The following is a 14,922-nucleotide window of genomic DNA, read 5'->3' on the forward strand; positions in this document are numbered from 1 at the left end:
TGAAACACACACTGAAACACGTAAGTCTGCACGCACACACACTCACACACACTCTTAACTATCCCCCTTTCCACTACCAGCACCAGCCCAAGCACCAGCCCCAACCCCCCCCCAACCCCTCACCCCCCACCCCCAATCCGTACGATCTGTCAAATATGCTTCGCCTTCTCATGGCCAAGCAAGTTCTTCTCTGTGCAAACACATTTCAGAGACAGAGAAGAACAGACAGCTCTTGTAGAAAAAAAGAGGGGAAAAAGTAGAAATTGAAAACAGACATATTTCTCCTCTTCTCCTGTACATCCAGAGAAAACGAATAGACAAGTGGTTAGCTTCAAGCTATCGTCTTTCTAGCGAGAACCATCACACACCCACCCCTACCCCATTCTCTGACAGACACCACCAACACCACTACGAATTCCCTCTCTTTCAAACACCTCACATCTCACTCCACCCCCATCTCTAACTCCATCCCTACCCTCACCCAAACTCTGACAGTCTCTCGTATTCCGACCTGAGCATGGCGAGTCCTGACCCCAGACATGGGGATTTATGAACCCTGGTGGCCTCGTCTGGAGCCGGGGACGTGGCGGACACTGGCGCCCCCCCATCCCCCCGAGCTCCTGTGTTCGGCAGGGCCAAGCGTGCACAAGGGCTGATGTCTTGTACAAAAGGAAGGGTGTCGAAAGTCGAAATTGAAAACAGACATATTTCTCCTCTTCTCCTGTACTTCCAGATACAAGTGGTTGGCTTCAAACTATAATCTATCTAGCAAGAACCATCACCACCGATTCCCTCTCTTTCAAACATCTCACAGCACACCCACCCCTACCCCCACCCTCACCCTAACTCTGACAGACTCTTGTATCCCGACTCAAAGCATGATGAGACCAGTGTTGCCAGATGTGTCTGATCAAATCCCGGCCAAAGGGTTATCAAAAAACACCAAAATGTGATAAATTCCGCCCAATTTCAACAAATTGCATTGATTTCAATGGGCATTAAACTGCAGGGGGGAAAAAGCCATATGGCCATTTTTTTTCATATTTACCCGCACACGGCCATCCTAAGCAGCCCAATTGGGTGAGTAATCGCCCAATCTGGCAACACTGGATGAGACCCGACCCCATCAGAGGGGAAGATACAGCACACTCCTCACACCCCAGACATGGGGATTATGAACCCTGGTGGCCTCGTCTGGAGCCGGGACGGGGACGGGGTCGGGAACGTGGCGGACACCTGCAGGCCCCGAGCTCCTGTGATCGGTGGGGGGGGGGGGGGGGGGAGGCAAGCGTGCACAAGGGCTGATGTCATCCTCACTCACTGTAGTGTGAAGAAACTCGAGAAGGAAGACAGACGTGACTCCCAGACCTCTCTCTTCTTGTGTGTGTGTGTGTGTGTGTGTGTGTGTGTGTGTGTGTGTGTGTGTGTGTGTGTGTGTGTGTGTGTGTGTGTGTGTGTGTGTGTGTGTGTGCGTGTGTGTGCGTGTGTGTGCGCGCTGTGTCTCTTTCCTGCTCTATTTTTTCTGCCTTTCGTTCTCTTTTTTTTCTTTTCTATCACACTCCACACATGCACAACTGTTAGAGAATGACGATGTGCATGCACGCATTTCAACAAAAGAAAAAACACAGACGCACACAAACGCACACACACACACATACACACACACCCACAAAGAGGCGGGGGTGTGGGTGGGGGTGAGGGGCAGGATGCGTATGTGGGGATGGAGTCAGCCTGTCGTCATTCCTGCTGCGTTTTTAAAATTCCTATCAAACTTGAGCAGGTTGGGGCCAGCTTTCAGGAGCCGTCCAGACTCACTCAAGATGGAGCTAGGGGACTCTGGAGCCAAGAAGGAGCTAGGAGACTCTGGAGCCAAGAAGGAGCTAGGAGACTCTGGAGTCAAGGGGTTGCCGACTCCCGTCCTCGATGGTTGACGCTCTGCCTCCTTGGAGAAAACAACAAAGTTTCCCCGCTGTCAGCCCAGCCACAGCTTTATTCACCATCCCGTTTGCAAATGAGAAAACGACATTAGAATTGAGATTTTGAAATACGATTCTGCTGTCGGTGACATTACACAAGGGCATAAGGAGGCAAGTGAACAAGGGAGGACAGGAGTCCACTACTGGAATTCACCCAACATAAAACTAGGAGATGGAGTCAAGATGGAGCTGAAAACTGTGGAATCAAGGAGAACATTCAGGCCGACTGAGAACCGTGCTGGTGCTCATTCCCGCACCTAATCGCGAACCGGCCATCGTGTTCACGCCAAAGACCTTACCGTTCACGAATCGGAAAGTCTGTTCACAATGCGAACCGCAGAATACGCTGTTTTTCTCCGTGAACCATGACGACAACACAGTGACGACAACACAGTGACGACAACGAGGCCGTCTGCAGCTGTAGCGTGCCGTGGTTTCTTTTTTCTTTTTTCGAGGAAGCGAGAAAGGAAGGAAGCCATCATGGCCTCCCGACGCAACTCCCATCCCCATCTCCAGCCCACGCACGCACACACGCATACGCACGCACACACGCACGCACGCGCACACACACATCCAATCCCCATTCCACTACCATATCGACTAGGGCTGTAACGATATTGTATCGAACCGAGAAATCGTGATACACAGAGTCACAATTACTGTATCGTGATACAAGGAGGCAGTATCGTGATATGCCCTTTCAAAGTTATATTACCCATTAGTCCAGAAAATAACCTTATGATTTGATGTGATAGTGTTTCCAAACTTCAATGGAGATACATTTCAGAAATCGTGGGGTGTATCGAACCGTAGGTCAAAAATCGCGATACGAACCGAATCGTGAGTTGAGTGTATCGTTACAGCCCTAATATCGACCACTCTTACCACAAACAATCCTTTTCGAATCCTACCCTCAGCTTATAATTGAATGTTTATGACACCTGGAATGAGCCATCCAATTACAGTACAGTACTAAGGCCAGCGAGTCAGGCCAGTGCCACAAAATGACGCGGCCTCGGGGCATCTTAAAAAAAAGAAATAAAGAAATAAAAATCCATTTGCGCCAGGGCTGCCGCAGTCCAATGTGGCTGACCTGGCAGAGTCTATGTGAATTTTCAGCTTGCTTGCGGCCTTTTTCTGCCAATTTCCTTGTTGCAGCAGGGAGGGGGAACACTGCCGGAGTGGTGGCGTTGGCGTCAGCGTCGGCCGATCATTACACAGTAAAACCTGAAACACTTCGGCCCAACATCACAACTGACGGATTTACGTAGCGCTGGCCTTTCCCTACTACACCCCTGGGTACAGCTCCGAGCCTCTCTCTCTCTCTCTCTCTCTCTCTCTCTCTCTCTCTCTCTCTCTCTCTCTCTCTCTCTCTCTCTCTCTCTCTCTCCCTCCCCCTCCCTCCCTGAGCCGTGCTCTACATCTCTTGCTCCCTGTCTTCCCTCTCTCTCTGTCTGTCTCTCTCTCCTTACTCCCTCTCTTCTCTCTCTTCTCTACTCGCTCCCCCTCTTCTTGTTCTCTCTGCAAATGAAATGTACTTCGGCACATCGCCTCTATTCCCCAACACCCCACAACTCACTCTGCCCAACCTATACACACAGACACACACACACAGACACACACACACACACACAGACTGACACGCACACATGCACATACAAACACACACACACAGACTGACACACACACACACAGACTGACACACACACACACAGACTGACACACACACACACACACGAAGAAACACACACACACACACACACACACACACACACACACAGACACACACACAGACACACACACAGACACACACACAGACACAGACACACAGACACACACAGACACACACACACACACACACACACACACACACACACACACACACACACACACACACACACACACACACACCCCGACAGCCACCCCACTCCTCATCTCATCTCATCGCAGTCTGGGTTTCACTTCCAGTATCCGATGACAGCTCTTCTGGTTCTCCGGTTGGAGGGGAGGTGAGGGATGGAGGAAACGCTGCTTCCCATGTTATCAGAGCGAGCAGCGGGGGCCGGGGATTCCCAGGTTGCCAGGTCCTGCAGTAAATCAACTCCCTGCCTGCCTGCCTGCCTGCCTGCCTGTATTGAGCCCCTGTCCGCCGGCCTCCCTGTCCGGCCGTCTGCACGCCTGCAACACTGCCTCCCTGCCCGCTTTCAGCCCCTGTCTGCCAGCCTCCCTGCCTGCCTCCCTCCCTGCCTGCCTCCCTGCTCTGCAAAACTGCCTGCCTGCAACACTGCCTGCCTGTCTGCATGCCTGTCTGCAACAGTGCCTGCAACACTGCCTGCAACACTGCCTGCCTGCAACACTGCCTGCCACACTGCCTGCCTGCCTGCAACACTGCCTGCCTGCAACACTGCCTGCAACACTGCCTGCCTGCAACACTGCCTGCCTGCCTGCAACACTGCCTGCCTCCCTGTCTGCCTGCCTCCCTGCCTACCTGCCTGAGCCCCGGCCCACCGGCCTCCCTGCCTGCCTGCCTAGGTATCGCAACAATGCTGCTCAACTGTGCTGTGCTGTGCTGTCTATTGCCAAATTTGATATTTTCATTTACCGAGTAAATAAAGTAATATTTGCTAATACGACCAAAGTACAGCAAGTTTTGCAGCTAAAAATGTCTATTTCAGGAAATTCAAAATACCGGACATGGAGAAGATCCCAGTGTAATTACCCCACTCATAATGACTATTTAGAATTTGATGGCAATGGTATTCATGAAAAAAGGTAACATTTGTGAATGGGCATCATGAATTCAGAAATAAACTACTAAAAATATTGCAAAGTGCACTTTTAACAGTCTCTCTCTCTCTCTCTCTCTCTCTCTCTCTCTCTCTCTCTCTCTCTCTCTCCTTCCTGGGCCTGCTGGAGCAGGGCCTGAGGGCGAGTGTGCACTCAGGGCAGCTGGGGGAAAAAATATCCTGCTCCGGGAGCAGGAAGCGAAGCGCTAGAAGCTAGAACAGCCACGTCATATTTTTTTTTTCCGTTTGTTTATTTCACTGCTTTCCTCCTACTTCCTCTCACCTATTTTTTATTTGTACATTCTTTGCGTCTGTGTTTTTTTTTTTAACACATATCACTCTTTCAGACCATAATATGGGTGGTGTGGGTGTGTGTAGATGGGGGGGGTGTAAATATTTTATGCTGAAGATTTCAAGATTTTAATTAAGTTGTTTCAAATCTCATGAGCCTGAATGTTGCGTAATGCAGCTCCAGGTGCCAGTACAGGGCCAATGTTGTGCAACGCAACATCAAGCATCAATGGGTTAAGGCACTTGTAGTAGGGGAGGGAAAGATATGCAGACTGGTCGCAAAATACTTAAAGGCGTATGCCACTATTTTGGGGCTTAATACAGTTAAAATTGTTGGCCAGGGTTTATAAAGGTGGTAAAGTGTCTTATTTTTCATGTAAGCCGTTGTCTTGCTTTAAGACAAGTTAAAAGAGGGAATATGTCGCTAAGCTAGTGAAAGTCAATGCATCCGTGTAGCATGCTACATGCTACAGTGATCCATTGACTTTCACTAGCTTAGCTACATACTCCCTCTTTTAACTTGTCTTAAAGCAAGACAACGCTTAACATGAAAAATAAGACACTTTACCACCTTTATAAACCCCAGTCAACGATTTTAACTGTATTAAGCCCCAAAATAGTGGCATACCCCTTTCAATTAATTGGGAGCAATGTTTTAATCACAGATGATCTTCAGGCATCTGGAGAATATTAAGAGTCTTACCTGTGTTTGCGTCATGGCTCGCTCTACTCGTCGCGAGCTCCCCTTCTCCAGCTTGGTCCTCAGAGCCAGGCACGTCACCTCCACCGCCCAGAACTTGGGCTGCGACAGCAGGCACTGCAAAACAGACACACAGACAGAGCTATGCATTCACATTGGGACATTCACGTACAGCTAAGTATTGCCTCACTGATCTGTGCTGTCCTTGATCCAATCATCTCGCAACCAAACGCTGCTCATGTGCGGTTGAGAAATATAGAGAAATGGCAGCCCGAAATAGCTGCCCCGAGACGTGGCCAAGATGGCCGTCAAGTGGAGGGACTAATACAGACAGGCTTTGGTCTGAAGACCAAGTAAATGGAGAGAGCACTCAGAGCTATTGACTCATCAATGGTGCATTTGACACATACTCACTCAGTCAGTAAAGAATGGGGCAGGCTACAGCTGTAAGGACATGGGGCCAACTACGTAGTTATCAATGCGAGCGCAACGCATCAAACACATCAAACGTATCAAACACATCAAACATGCCCTGATGTCATTCACAGGGTTATTAGAAGGGATGTGTGACGCACATCCAAAAACAACACAAACTGAGTTCAGTTGTCCTCGCTCCTCTTTCCCCTATGTCTCAAGAGACAATGGCGGCAGCAGTTATTGATGCCGTCATAACAGCAGAGCGACAAAGGCCAAAAAGCAGTCATAAAGGTCTGAAGGTCTCTTGGAAGTGAGGAAAATAAGAAAAAAAATCTTTCCATGACTTTATTACGAGGAACTTGCCTGGAAGGCATAATATCGGAGACCCTGAACGAGCAGCCTTGCTGCACCGGCCAAGAATGTGACTAGAAAACTAAGCACATAATCAAATAGTCTGACAGTAAGTTAACGAAGGAAATGCCCTCTTAAAAACATAAAAAACTCAAATTCATGTTCAAAAAATATTATATTAGTTTGGAAATGCATGTATGATCGTATAGCCGAGTTTCCGCATCCTACAGCGCACTTATTTTTTTTACCATATATATATATATATATATACACATTTATATATTTATATAACCATCAATAATTCACCTTAATAGATGCTGTGTCTGGGACGGGCTGTACACCTTTACGCTATATTGTGTCATACATCAAGCAGAGGGTTATGTTTCACAAATGTAGCTTTTCTTCCCGGCCGGGATACCAGGGTATGGTACCGAATCATGGCAGTAAAAAAAAACAAAAAAACATGACAACCTATCAAGCCTGGATACGAGAAAGGGAAGCAAGGGGTGCCTCTGGGCTATGGGGGAACCAACAGTGTGTGTGTGTGTGTGTGTGTGTGTGTGTTAGGTGTGTGTGTTAGGTGTGTGTGTGTGTGTGTGTGTGTGTGTGTGTGTGTGTGTGTGTGTTAGGTGTGTGTGTGTGTGTGTGTGTGTGTGTTAGGTGTGTGTGTGTGTGTGTGTGTGTGTGTGTTAGGTGTGTGTGTGTGTGTTAGGTGTGTGTGTGTGTGTTAGGTGTGTGTGTTAGGTGTGTGTGTTAGGTGTGTGTGTTAGGTGTGTGTGTGTGTGTGTGTGTGTGTGTGTTAGGTGTGTGCTAGGTGTGTGCAAGTGTGCGTGTGTGTGTGTGTGTTAGGTGTGTGTGTTAGGGGTGTGTGTGTGTGTGTTAGGAGTGTGTGTGTGTTAGGGGGGTGTGTTAGGGGTGTGTGTGTTAGGTGTGTGTGTATGTGTATTTTTGTATGTGTGTTTGTGTGCGTGTGCGTGTGTGTGTGTGTGTGTGTGTGTGTGTGTGTGTGTGCGTGCGCAGGGCTGAACTTCCTGTTACACGACAGGAAAGCCATTAGTCACTGTGGGTCGTGGGACCAGTCTTCAAGGGCAAAACCCAGCATCACCTTTCACAAGGCTAAGGTCATGTCCATCACAGGAGCGGGGTGGGGGGCAGGGGGGGCTATATGGCAAGATTAAAAAAAAGCACTTGACCTCTGAAGGTCATGGAATTCTGGTCTATTATTTTTTCCCCTTTTAAAGGTGCACTGTGTAGGATTGGTGAGCAGAGCAGGTATTGCAACTACCGGTATGCTGCTCATTGAAACCGTGCCGTCTACTGCCAAATTTGATCTTTTCATGAACATTTACTAAATAATGAATACATATTTACATGTTCAAAGTACAGTACGTTTTGCAGATAAAAATGTCTGGTAAAATGTCTGAAAATGTTTCAGGAAACTCTTAACGGTGGACAATGGAGAAGATCCTGTATTCTGTACGCTTTTTTTTCAGTCATAATGAATACTTAGAATTTGATAGTGGTGGTAAGTATTCATGGAAAATGTAACATTTGTGAAGGGCAATCAAATATTACACAGGTGCACCTTAAAATCAAATAATTTCCATACACAATGCGACTCATGAAAAGGCAATAACACACCCTGCACACTCCAATTGAAATAGTAAGTCATTCACCTGGCTATGGCTTTGTTATCTTGTTCTTTCCAAAGGTATATAATAATCCCCCCCAAAGCCCCCATTTGCATTATACGCAATAAAACACCAAGAGAATGATTGCGGCGGCGCGCCGTCCATAATTCTTCTGAATGTTAAAGCAAACAGATGCCCCCCGTCTGCAATGTCGTAGAGTCTGGATTTCCTGAGGCTTTACGAGAAAAACGTGATAGCCCTCGGCAGGCAGCAGCTAGAAGGGCAGCTCTGCACACTAAATCCATCTCTCTCTCTCTCTCTCTCTCTCACTCTCTCTCTCGCTTTGTTTCTCTCTTTCTCCCGCTCTCTCCATCTCTCTTGCTCTCTGTCCCACTCTCTTCCATGTCACTTCCTCCCTCCCTCCGTCTCTCCGACTCTTTTCCCTCTTCATCCTTCTTTCCTGCCAGCGAGTCACATGTATCGCTCCATCCGTCTCCGTCTCTCTCTCCCACCCTACCCTTCCCTCCCTCCCTGGGTGTCCATCCATCCATCTATCCTTCTGGTGCGGGGGGGTGAGCGGGTGGAGGCTAATGCGTTCCCTGCTGGGGGACAGGTCAGTCTAATGGCTCACGGGCAGCTTCACTAAGATTAGTGGGCACATTTAAGGAGCACGCCGCCCTTCTGTTTGCTCAGCGCTGATGGACCTCAGAGAGAGAGAGAGAGAGAGAGAGAGAGAGAGAGAGAGAGAGAGAGAGAGAGAGAGAGAGAGAAGGAGAGAGTGAGAGTGAGAGAGAGAGAGAGAGAGAGAGAGAGAGAGAGAGAGAGAGAGAGAGAGAGAGAGAGAGAGAGAACGTGAGAGAGAGAGAGAGAGAGAGAGAGAGAGAGAGAGAGAGAAAAGAAAGGGGACGGAGCGAAACAAACGGGTCAGGCAGAGACGGATAGGTGTGGAGGGAGAGAGACCGAGCACAGAGACAGGAAGATTGAGAGGGAGATTGAGCGAGCAGAAACGTATAGCTTTTGAATGGACAAAATACCCACACAAAGGTGACACAGGGGATTTAGTAGGTTAATTTCCACAGACACCACAGCTGATGGATATGGCACTATACTGTACATACCTCACCTCCCCCCCTTTTACCACACGGTAATATTTCTCAGGGGGTCAGAAGCATTGAGCTCTGCTCGAGTCCTGTGCAATGAGGTTTGGAAACGCCACAAGGGAGAAGAGGTGAAGGGTGTGTGTGTGTGTGTGTGTGTGTGTGTGTGTGTGTGTGTGTGTGTGTGTGTGTGTGTGTGTGTGTGTGTGTGTGTGTGTGTGTGTGTGTGTGTGTGTGTGTGTGTGTGTGTGTGTGTGTCGCGTCTCTCCATGTTCCCTCTCAGTTCCTCCTCCGGTTCTCATAACTGAATCGAGGTAGCTTATTCTGGCCCCTGGACATAGCAGACGCACCCCCCAACCCCCCCACCCTCTCCCCTTACCCCAACCTAATACCCCATCTGGATCCCCCATGCCCACTCCGCCCTCTCCTCTCCCTTCCTCAAGAAACCCCCCCCGCCCAAACAGATCAGACCTGCTGTACGAGATCCAGACCCAGACAGGGGAAGCCAGTCACCCCCCAGCAGTCCTGCTGTACGAGACGAACCACCCCCCCCCCCCCCCCCCCCCCCCCCCCCCCCCAGACAGGGGAAGCCAGTCTTGTCAGGGCTGAAGGCATAAGTCATCACAGGGAAGCAGGGAGAGTGTGACTAGCCCCCCCACGGGCTCCCACACCCCCCCTCTCTCTCGCTCACCCCTCGCCCCTCGATAAAGCAGTGACTTAACCAACACCATATGGAGCATAGCATAGTGCGATGACTTCACTTTACCATGAACAGCGCTTTATGATCTCAAGGTCAAATTAAGCTTGCCTTTAGAAAAAAAAAAAAAAAAAAAACAAGTCTGCCTGCTAGACACATTACAAGGCTCCAATGCTGCCCCTTTCTTCTCTTCTCGCACGCAGACAGCTACCGTTCTTGAGGGAAATATCCACATTTAAAGGCTTCATACCCTTGTAATGACCTCTGATGCTTATGTAACAGATAATGTTCTGCGAGTTGGTCATTCCAATGCAATGGAATAAGCCTCGACTAGAGTGATGCAGGACCCCGACGTGAAACGGATGTTGGAGTAGTGTAGGTCATTCAAAGTCAATGGAACATTCTTCATCATTACATAAAAATAATTCTAAACTTACACAGGGCATACATCTAGTAGCACTGGCAGTGATTAAAAGGTTATTCTTGGTCTTTCCAAACAAACTACAAAAGATTAGTGTCAAAAAAAAGAATTAACGCTCCGTTTTGACAGGCCAGATAAGTACAATGATATATTGAATTGCACTTTTTTCATGACAGCACCACAGATCATTGCGGTCCTGATACAGTCCCTGACACTAAAGACATTTCGCTGCAGGAACAGTAATGTGTTACATAATTGGTCTGCATGCATCAGTGCAACCAAGACGTCCGCCCCAGGTGTCGCCATCAACTCATGTAATACATTACTCTGGCATTTCAAGGGAAAACGTTGCTTGCAGATCCCTGCTTGCACTTTGTTGTCTTCCTGTTCTTGTAAGTTTTTCTTTTCTTCTTCTTCTTTCTCTTCTTTCGCTCCCTGTGGCTACAAAAGCTACAATGGCAAACAATGGCAAACAAGTCCTGAATAGGTATTACGGGATGATTCACCTTGCTAGTGGCTATGCGGATGGTCTCAAGCTATTTCACAACATCAGCTCTTGTTTACAATGCCAAGCATTTTTTAAGGGTTCCCCTCCGCACACGAATATCTTCTGCTTCAAGTAGTAGGCACACGCAAGAGCTCCAAACCATTGCATACACAAACACACATGCTCCCCCACGCACAGTGTAACTAACTTCTTAGAGCAGTGGTTCTCAAACTTTTTGTGTGAAGTACCACCCGAGAAAATATTGAGCTCGCCAAGTACCACCTTGACAACCAACAGTAGAATATCGCAGCAAAGGCCTTCCATATTCACTTTTGCCAGTCAATACAGGAGAGGTTCATAACGGCATCAACAGCTACGGTCACATTCAGTACAAGTTTGTTTTCAAATGTCTTGCTTGCCTAGTATTATTCTGCATTGTATTTTCAGATTCATGCAGTTCAATATTACAAAATGTGAGACCAAAGAGATATATTCAACTGCAACAACTTGATCAGCCAAAACGTTTCAATTCTTCCAAGTACCACCAGAGATGTCTCAAGTACCACCAGTGGTACACGTTAGGGATGCACCGATACACATGTTTTCACTTCCGATCGGATCCCGACATCTAAATTTGGATATCTGCCGATACCGATACTACTTCGATCCAATGGCAAAATCACATATATGCATGGGTTTTAACTTGAGGTAGGCCCAAGCAGACTATTTGGTCAGAAAAACAGGAAACCAATTAATAAGCAAAAAGTAACAAGCGAAAAAGTTACAATCCCATCCTGAAAACTAATATGCAAGTGTTATGATTTCAAATTAACATTGCATCTGACTCGATGTCTGTATCAGGAAAATTCCGATATTTTGGGAAAATTCCGATCTGATCCGATCTCTGAAATATGTTGATATCTGAACCCGATACCGATATCCCATCCCTAGTACACGTACCACAGTTTGAGCACCACTGTCTTAGAGACTTGGGGCCTTGCAACTACCACTGTGCTAGAGGAATGAAACAAGCAAGGCACATCCTGCAGATGCATTTTATAAAATTGGGAAATCAAAAAAAAAAGAAGATAAAAAGAGAAAGGGGGAAAAATAAGGCAACTGGGAAGTGTTGCGAGATACGGTATCATAGGAATGTAGTTTGCGGAGGGGGACTGGGTTCGGCAAACAAACCCCTTAGAGATGAGTTTTCTCTTTTCGTTTTGTCTTTGCTTTACTTCCAAGCCGGGTTCCAAGATTCTTATCAGCAGGACACTTCCTCTCTAGGTGTGTGTGTGTGTGTGTGTGTGTGTGTGTGTGTGTGTGTGTGTGTGTGTGTGTGTGTGTGTGTGTGTGTGTGTGTGTGTGTGTGTGTGTGTGTGTGGGGTGTGTGTGTGTGTGTGTGTGTGTGTGTGTGTGTGTGTGTGTGTGTGTGTGTGTGTGTGTGTGTGTGTGTGCAGAAATAAGTCGTCTCCCCCACAAACAGACGCCTCGTTATCCTGCTTCCATTCTGTTCCTGAGTTTCCCCTTCAGTCTCCATGGCTGTACACAAGGCTTCCCTCTTCCTGAATAACCTCCGTCTCCATGGTAACGATGTTATGTTAAAATTCAAAATAGATTTCTTTTCTTTTAAAAAAAAACAACATCCAAAAGCTGCAGAGAAATGATACATTTCCTGACAGGATTCTGTGGCAGTCCCTGGCTGTGTGCGTTTGTGCTGGTCCACCCCAAGTACTGCTGAGGTGACACAGTAGAGTGATGCAGAGGGAAAAATAAATAAATAAATAAATAAATAAATAAATCGTGACCTCTGAAGGGGAACTGTCCAGATATGTTTTTCTTTTGATCCACACTCATTACTGACGCACTGAAAAGACATCCATCCTTCCTTTTCTTAGTTTTAATTGGTGTCACTTGGCAACCTCATTAACCTTGGCCTTGAAAGTAACCTTCAGCTCAAAGCCTGTGTGCTTGAGAGAAAGCAAGCGAGAGAAAGAGTTTAAAAAAAAAAACGTGGGCTAATTTACATTTCCATCATACATGTGCTGCTTATACCCACGGCTGGAGTGTTCTTCTTACTTGGCCTTATTTTAAAAAAGCAGCTCCCCAAAGTTATTTACATCTTAGTATTTTCTAAGCCGCTAACACAGAGGGGTTTGAGTGGCTGAGACTGAAGTTATTTAAGGCATGGAGAAATGAGGCACGCTGACCTTGACTAAACACTTCAAAGACGGGGAGTTAACCCAGGCCCCTTCCACTCTCTGTCAGAGCCGGAGATAACGCAGCCCCATAATCTATATGCTTTGCTACATCCGAGTTAGCGCTTTAAAAGGCCAGTCGTTTGGGCTGGCTGCTGCCGAAGGCATCAAAGGCTGCAAGAGGGAGTATGGGAAAGGATGAGCTCTTCTATATTTTCAACCAATGATGAGCCAGCAAAAAGTACCGTACTGGGGGACTGGGGGGTGGGCGGGGGAGGAGGGATATCGCTATTAAGAGACCAGGAGAAACTACATGAAACAAGGGGAGGATTTTGTGTATGTGAAGAACATTTCTATAACCTGAAAGTGTTCTTTCTTCTATGTGTCTCTACAGTAGCCTGCATATTACCGGCACTTGCTGTATAGATACAGAGCTAAACAAAGGCAAGAGAAGGAGGGGGAAAAAAAGGGTTCAAGAAGGCACCTGCATCGACATAACAGTGACGTGCAGATTGAGATCTCAAAGTAGTCAGGGGAATGTGGGGAGAGAGAGAGAGAGAGAGAGCGAGAGCGAGAAGAGAGAGAAGAGAGAGAGGGGTCTTTCTTCTCTTTTTCCATCTGCTTGTCCTTGCCATTGTGGTCCTGCTTATCACCTCCATCGCTATGCCTGACAAAGTCAATGCGGTGTCACCACTGAACTAATAGGGGGGAGGCCAAACAGAGTTCAGCCAGGAGAGGAGAGATACACCTACACACAGAGCCTCCATTACGTCTCTGTTTAGACAGCCTTGAGTGCACACAAACATCGCGCCTGCATCTGCAATCATAAAAACAATAGGTATATATATATATATATATATATTGAACCGTTTTCTGATACACTTTGCTTTCCAGGCGAAGTAATAGAACGGGGTGTAAAGACATTCCAGTAAAAAGCATGCCAAAGTCAAAGTCAAGTCAAAGTCAACTTTATTGCAAATAACCCCCGCATGTACGGGGCATGCGGATAAATCGCAATAATGTTTCCCTCAGCACTTACAACTACATTGTAAAACTTGTATATGATACAACTGTAAATATAAAAGCGTAAATAAAAAATCGTAAATATAAAAGTAACAGCACTGAAATGAAATGGCTGAAGCCAAGAGGCAGACCAGCGGACTCGTTGGGGGGGAGAAATTATGTGGGCCTTAGCTGTACCCAGGGCTCTGAAATTAACTTTTTTTCATCGGCAGCCAAAGTAGCTAGTAGGTTTTCATTTTACTAGCCAAACACACACTTACTAATGAGTCAAAGTGGCTAGCAAGTATTCTTTTCTACGAAACCAAACAGAATTTTCACCAACATTTGGCCGGTGTAGGCTGGTGTTAATTTAGAGCCCTGGCTGTACCATCAATGACTTGAACACATTGGGCGTACTCCAGCCAGGCTCTTCGTGTCTGAAATCGTGTCAGATTTTGACGCTGGGTTGCGCCGCACACAAAGAGAATCGCAATGATCAATCTTATCCCTGCTCGTAAACTCAAAGGCAATGTCTGACGTTCAATTTAGAGTCATAAATATCAGTGTTTGATATCTACCATTTGTGTGTATCTACGATTGGAACTGGCAAAAGTCGCACACAACAAGGACATTTTGCCCCAATGGTCCAGATAAATCGTTGAAACTAAATATACATCAAACAAATTAATACTTGCGTATATAGCCTTAAGCAGAAACTTTAACCAATTCTACATTTGGTATTTATTAACAACTGCATCTTGACCATCTTGACCATGATAAACGTGCATAGAGTTAAGTTGTTAATGCGGTATGCCACTATTTAGGGGCTTCATACAGTTAAAATCGTTGCCCTGGGATTATAAAGGTGGTT

General features: G+C 46.9%; 1 protein-coding gene across 2 annotated transcripts in view; it reads right to left on the minus strand.

Moving 5' to 3' along the window:
* Window positions 1–14,922, minus strand: part of ttc27 (tetratricopeptide repeat domain 27) — a 291,191-nt gene that overhangs the window by 123,220 nt on the left and 153,049 nt on the right. For both annotated transcript variants that reach the window (XM_063191498.1, XM_063191499.1), the window contains exon 10: window positions 5,757–5,870. In XM_063191498.1, the coding sequence (XP_063047568.1) occupies window positions 5,757–5,870 (114 nt within the window). The remainder of the gene's footprint in view (window positions 1–5,756; window positions 5,871–14,922) is intronic.

This window comes from Engraulis encrasicolus, chromosome 24, assembly GCF_034702125.1.
Source record: "Engraulis encrasicolus isolate BLACKSEA-1 chromosome 24, IST_EnEncr_1.0, whole genome shotgun sequence".
NCBI classification, from domain to species: Eukaryota; Metazoa; Chordata; class Actinopteri; order Clupeiformes; family Engraulidae; genus Engraulis; species Engraulis encrasicolus.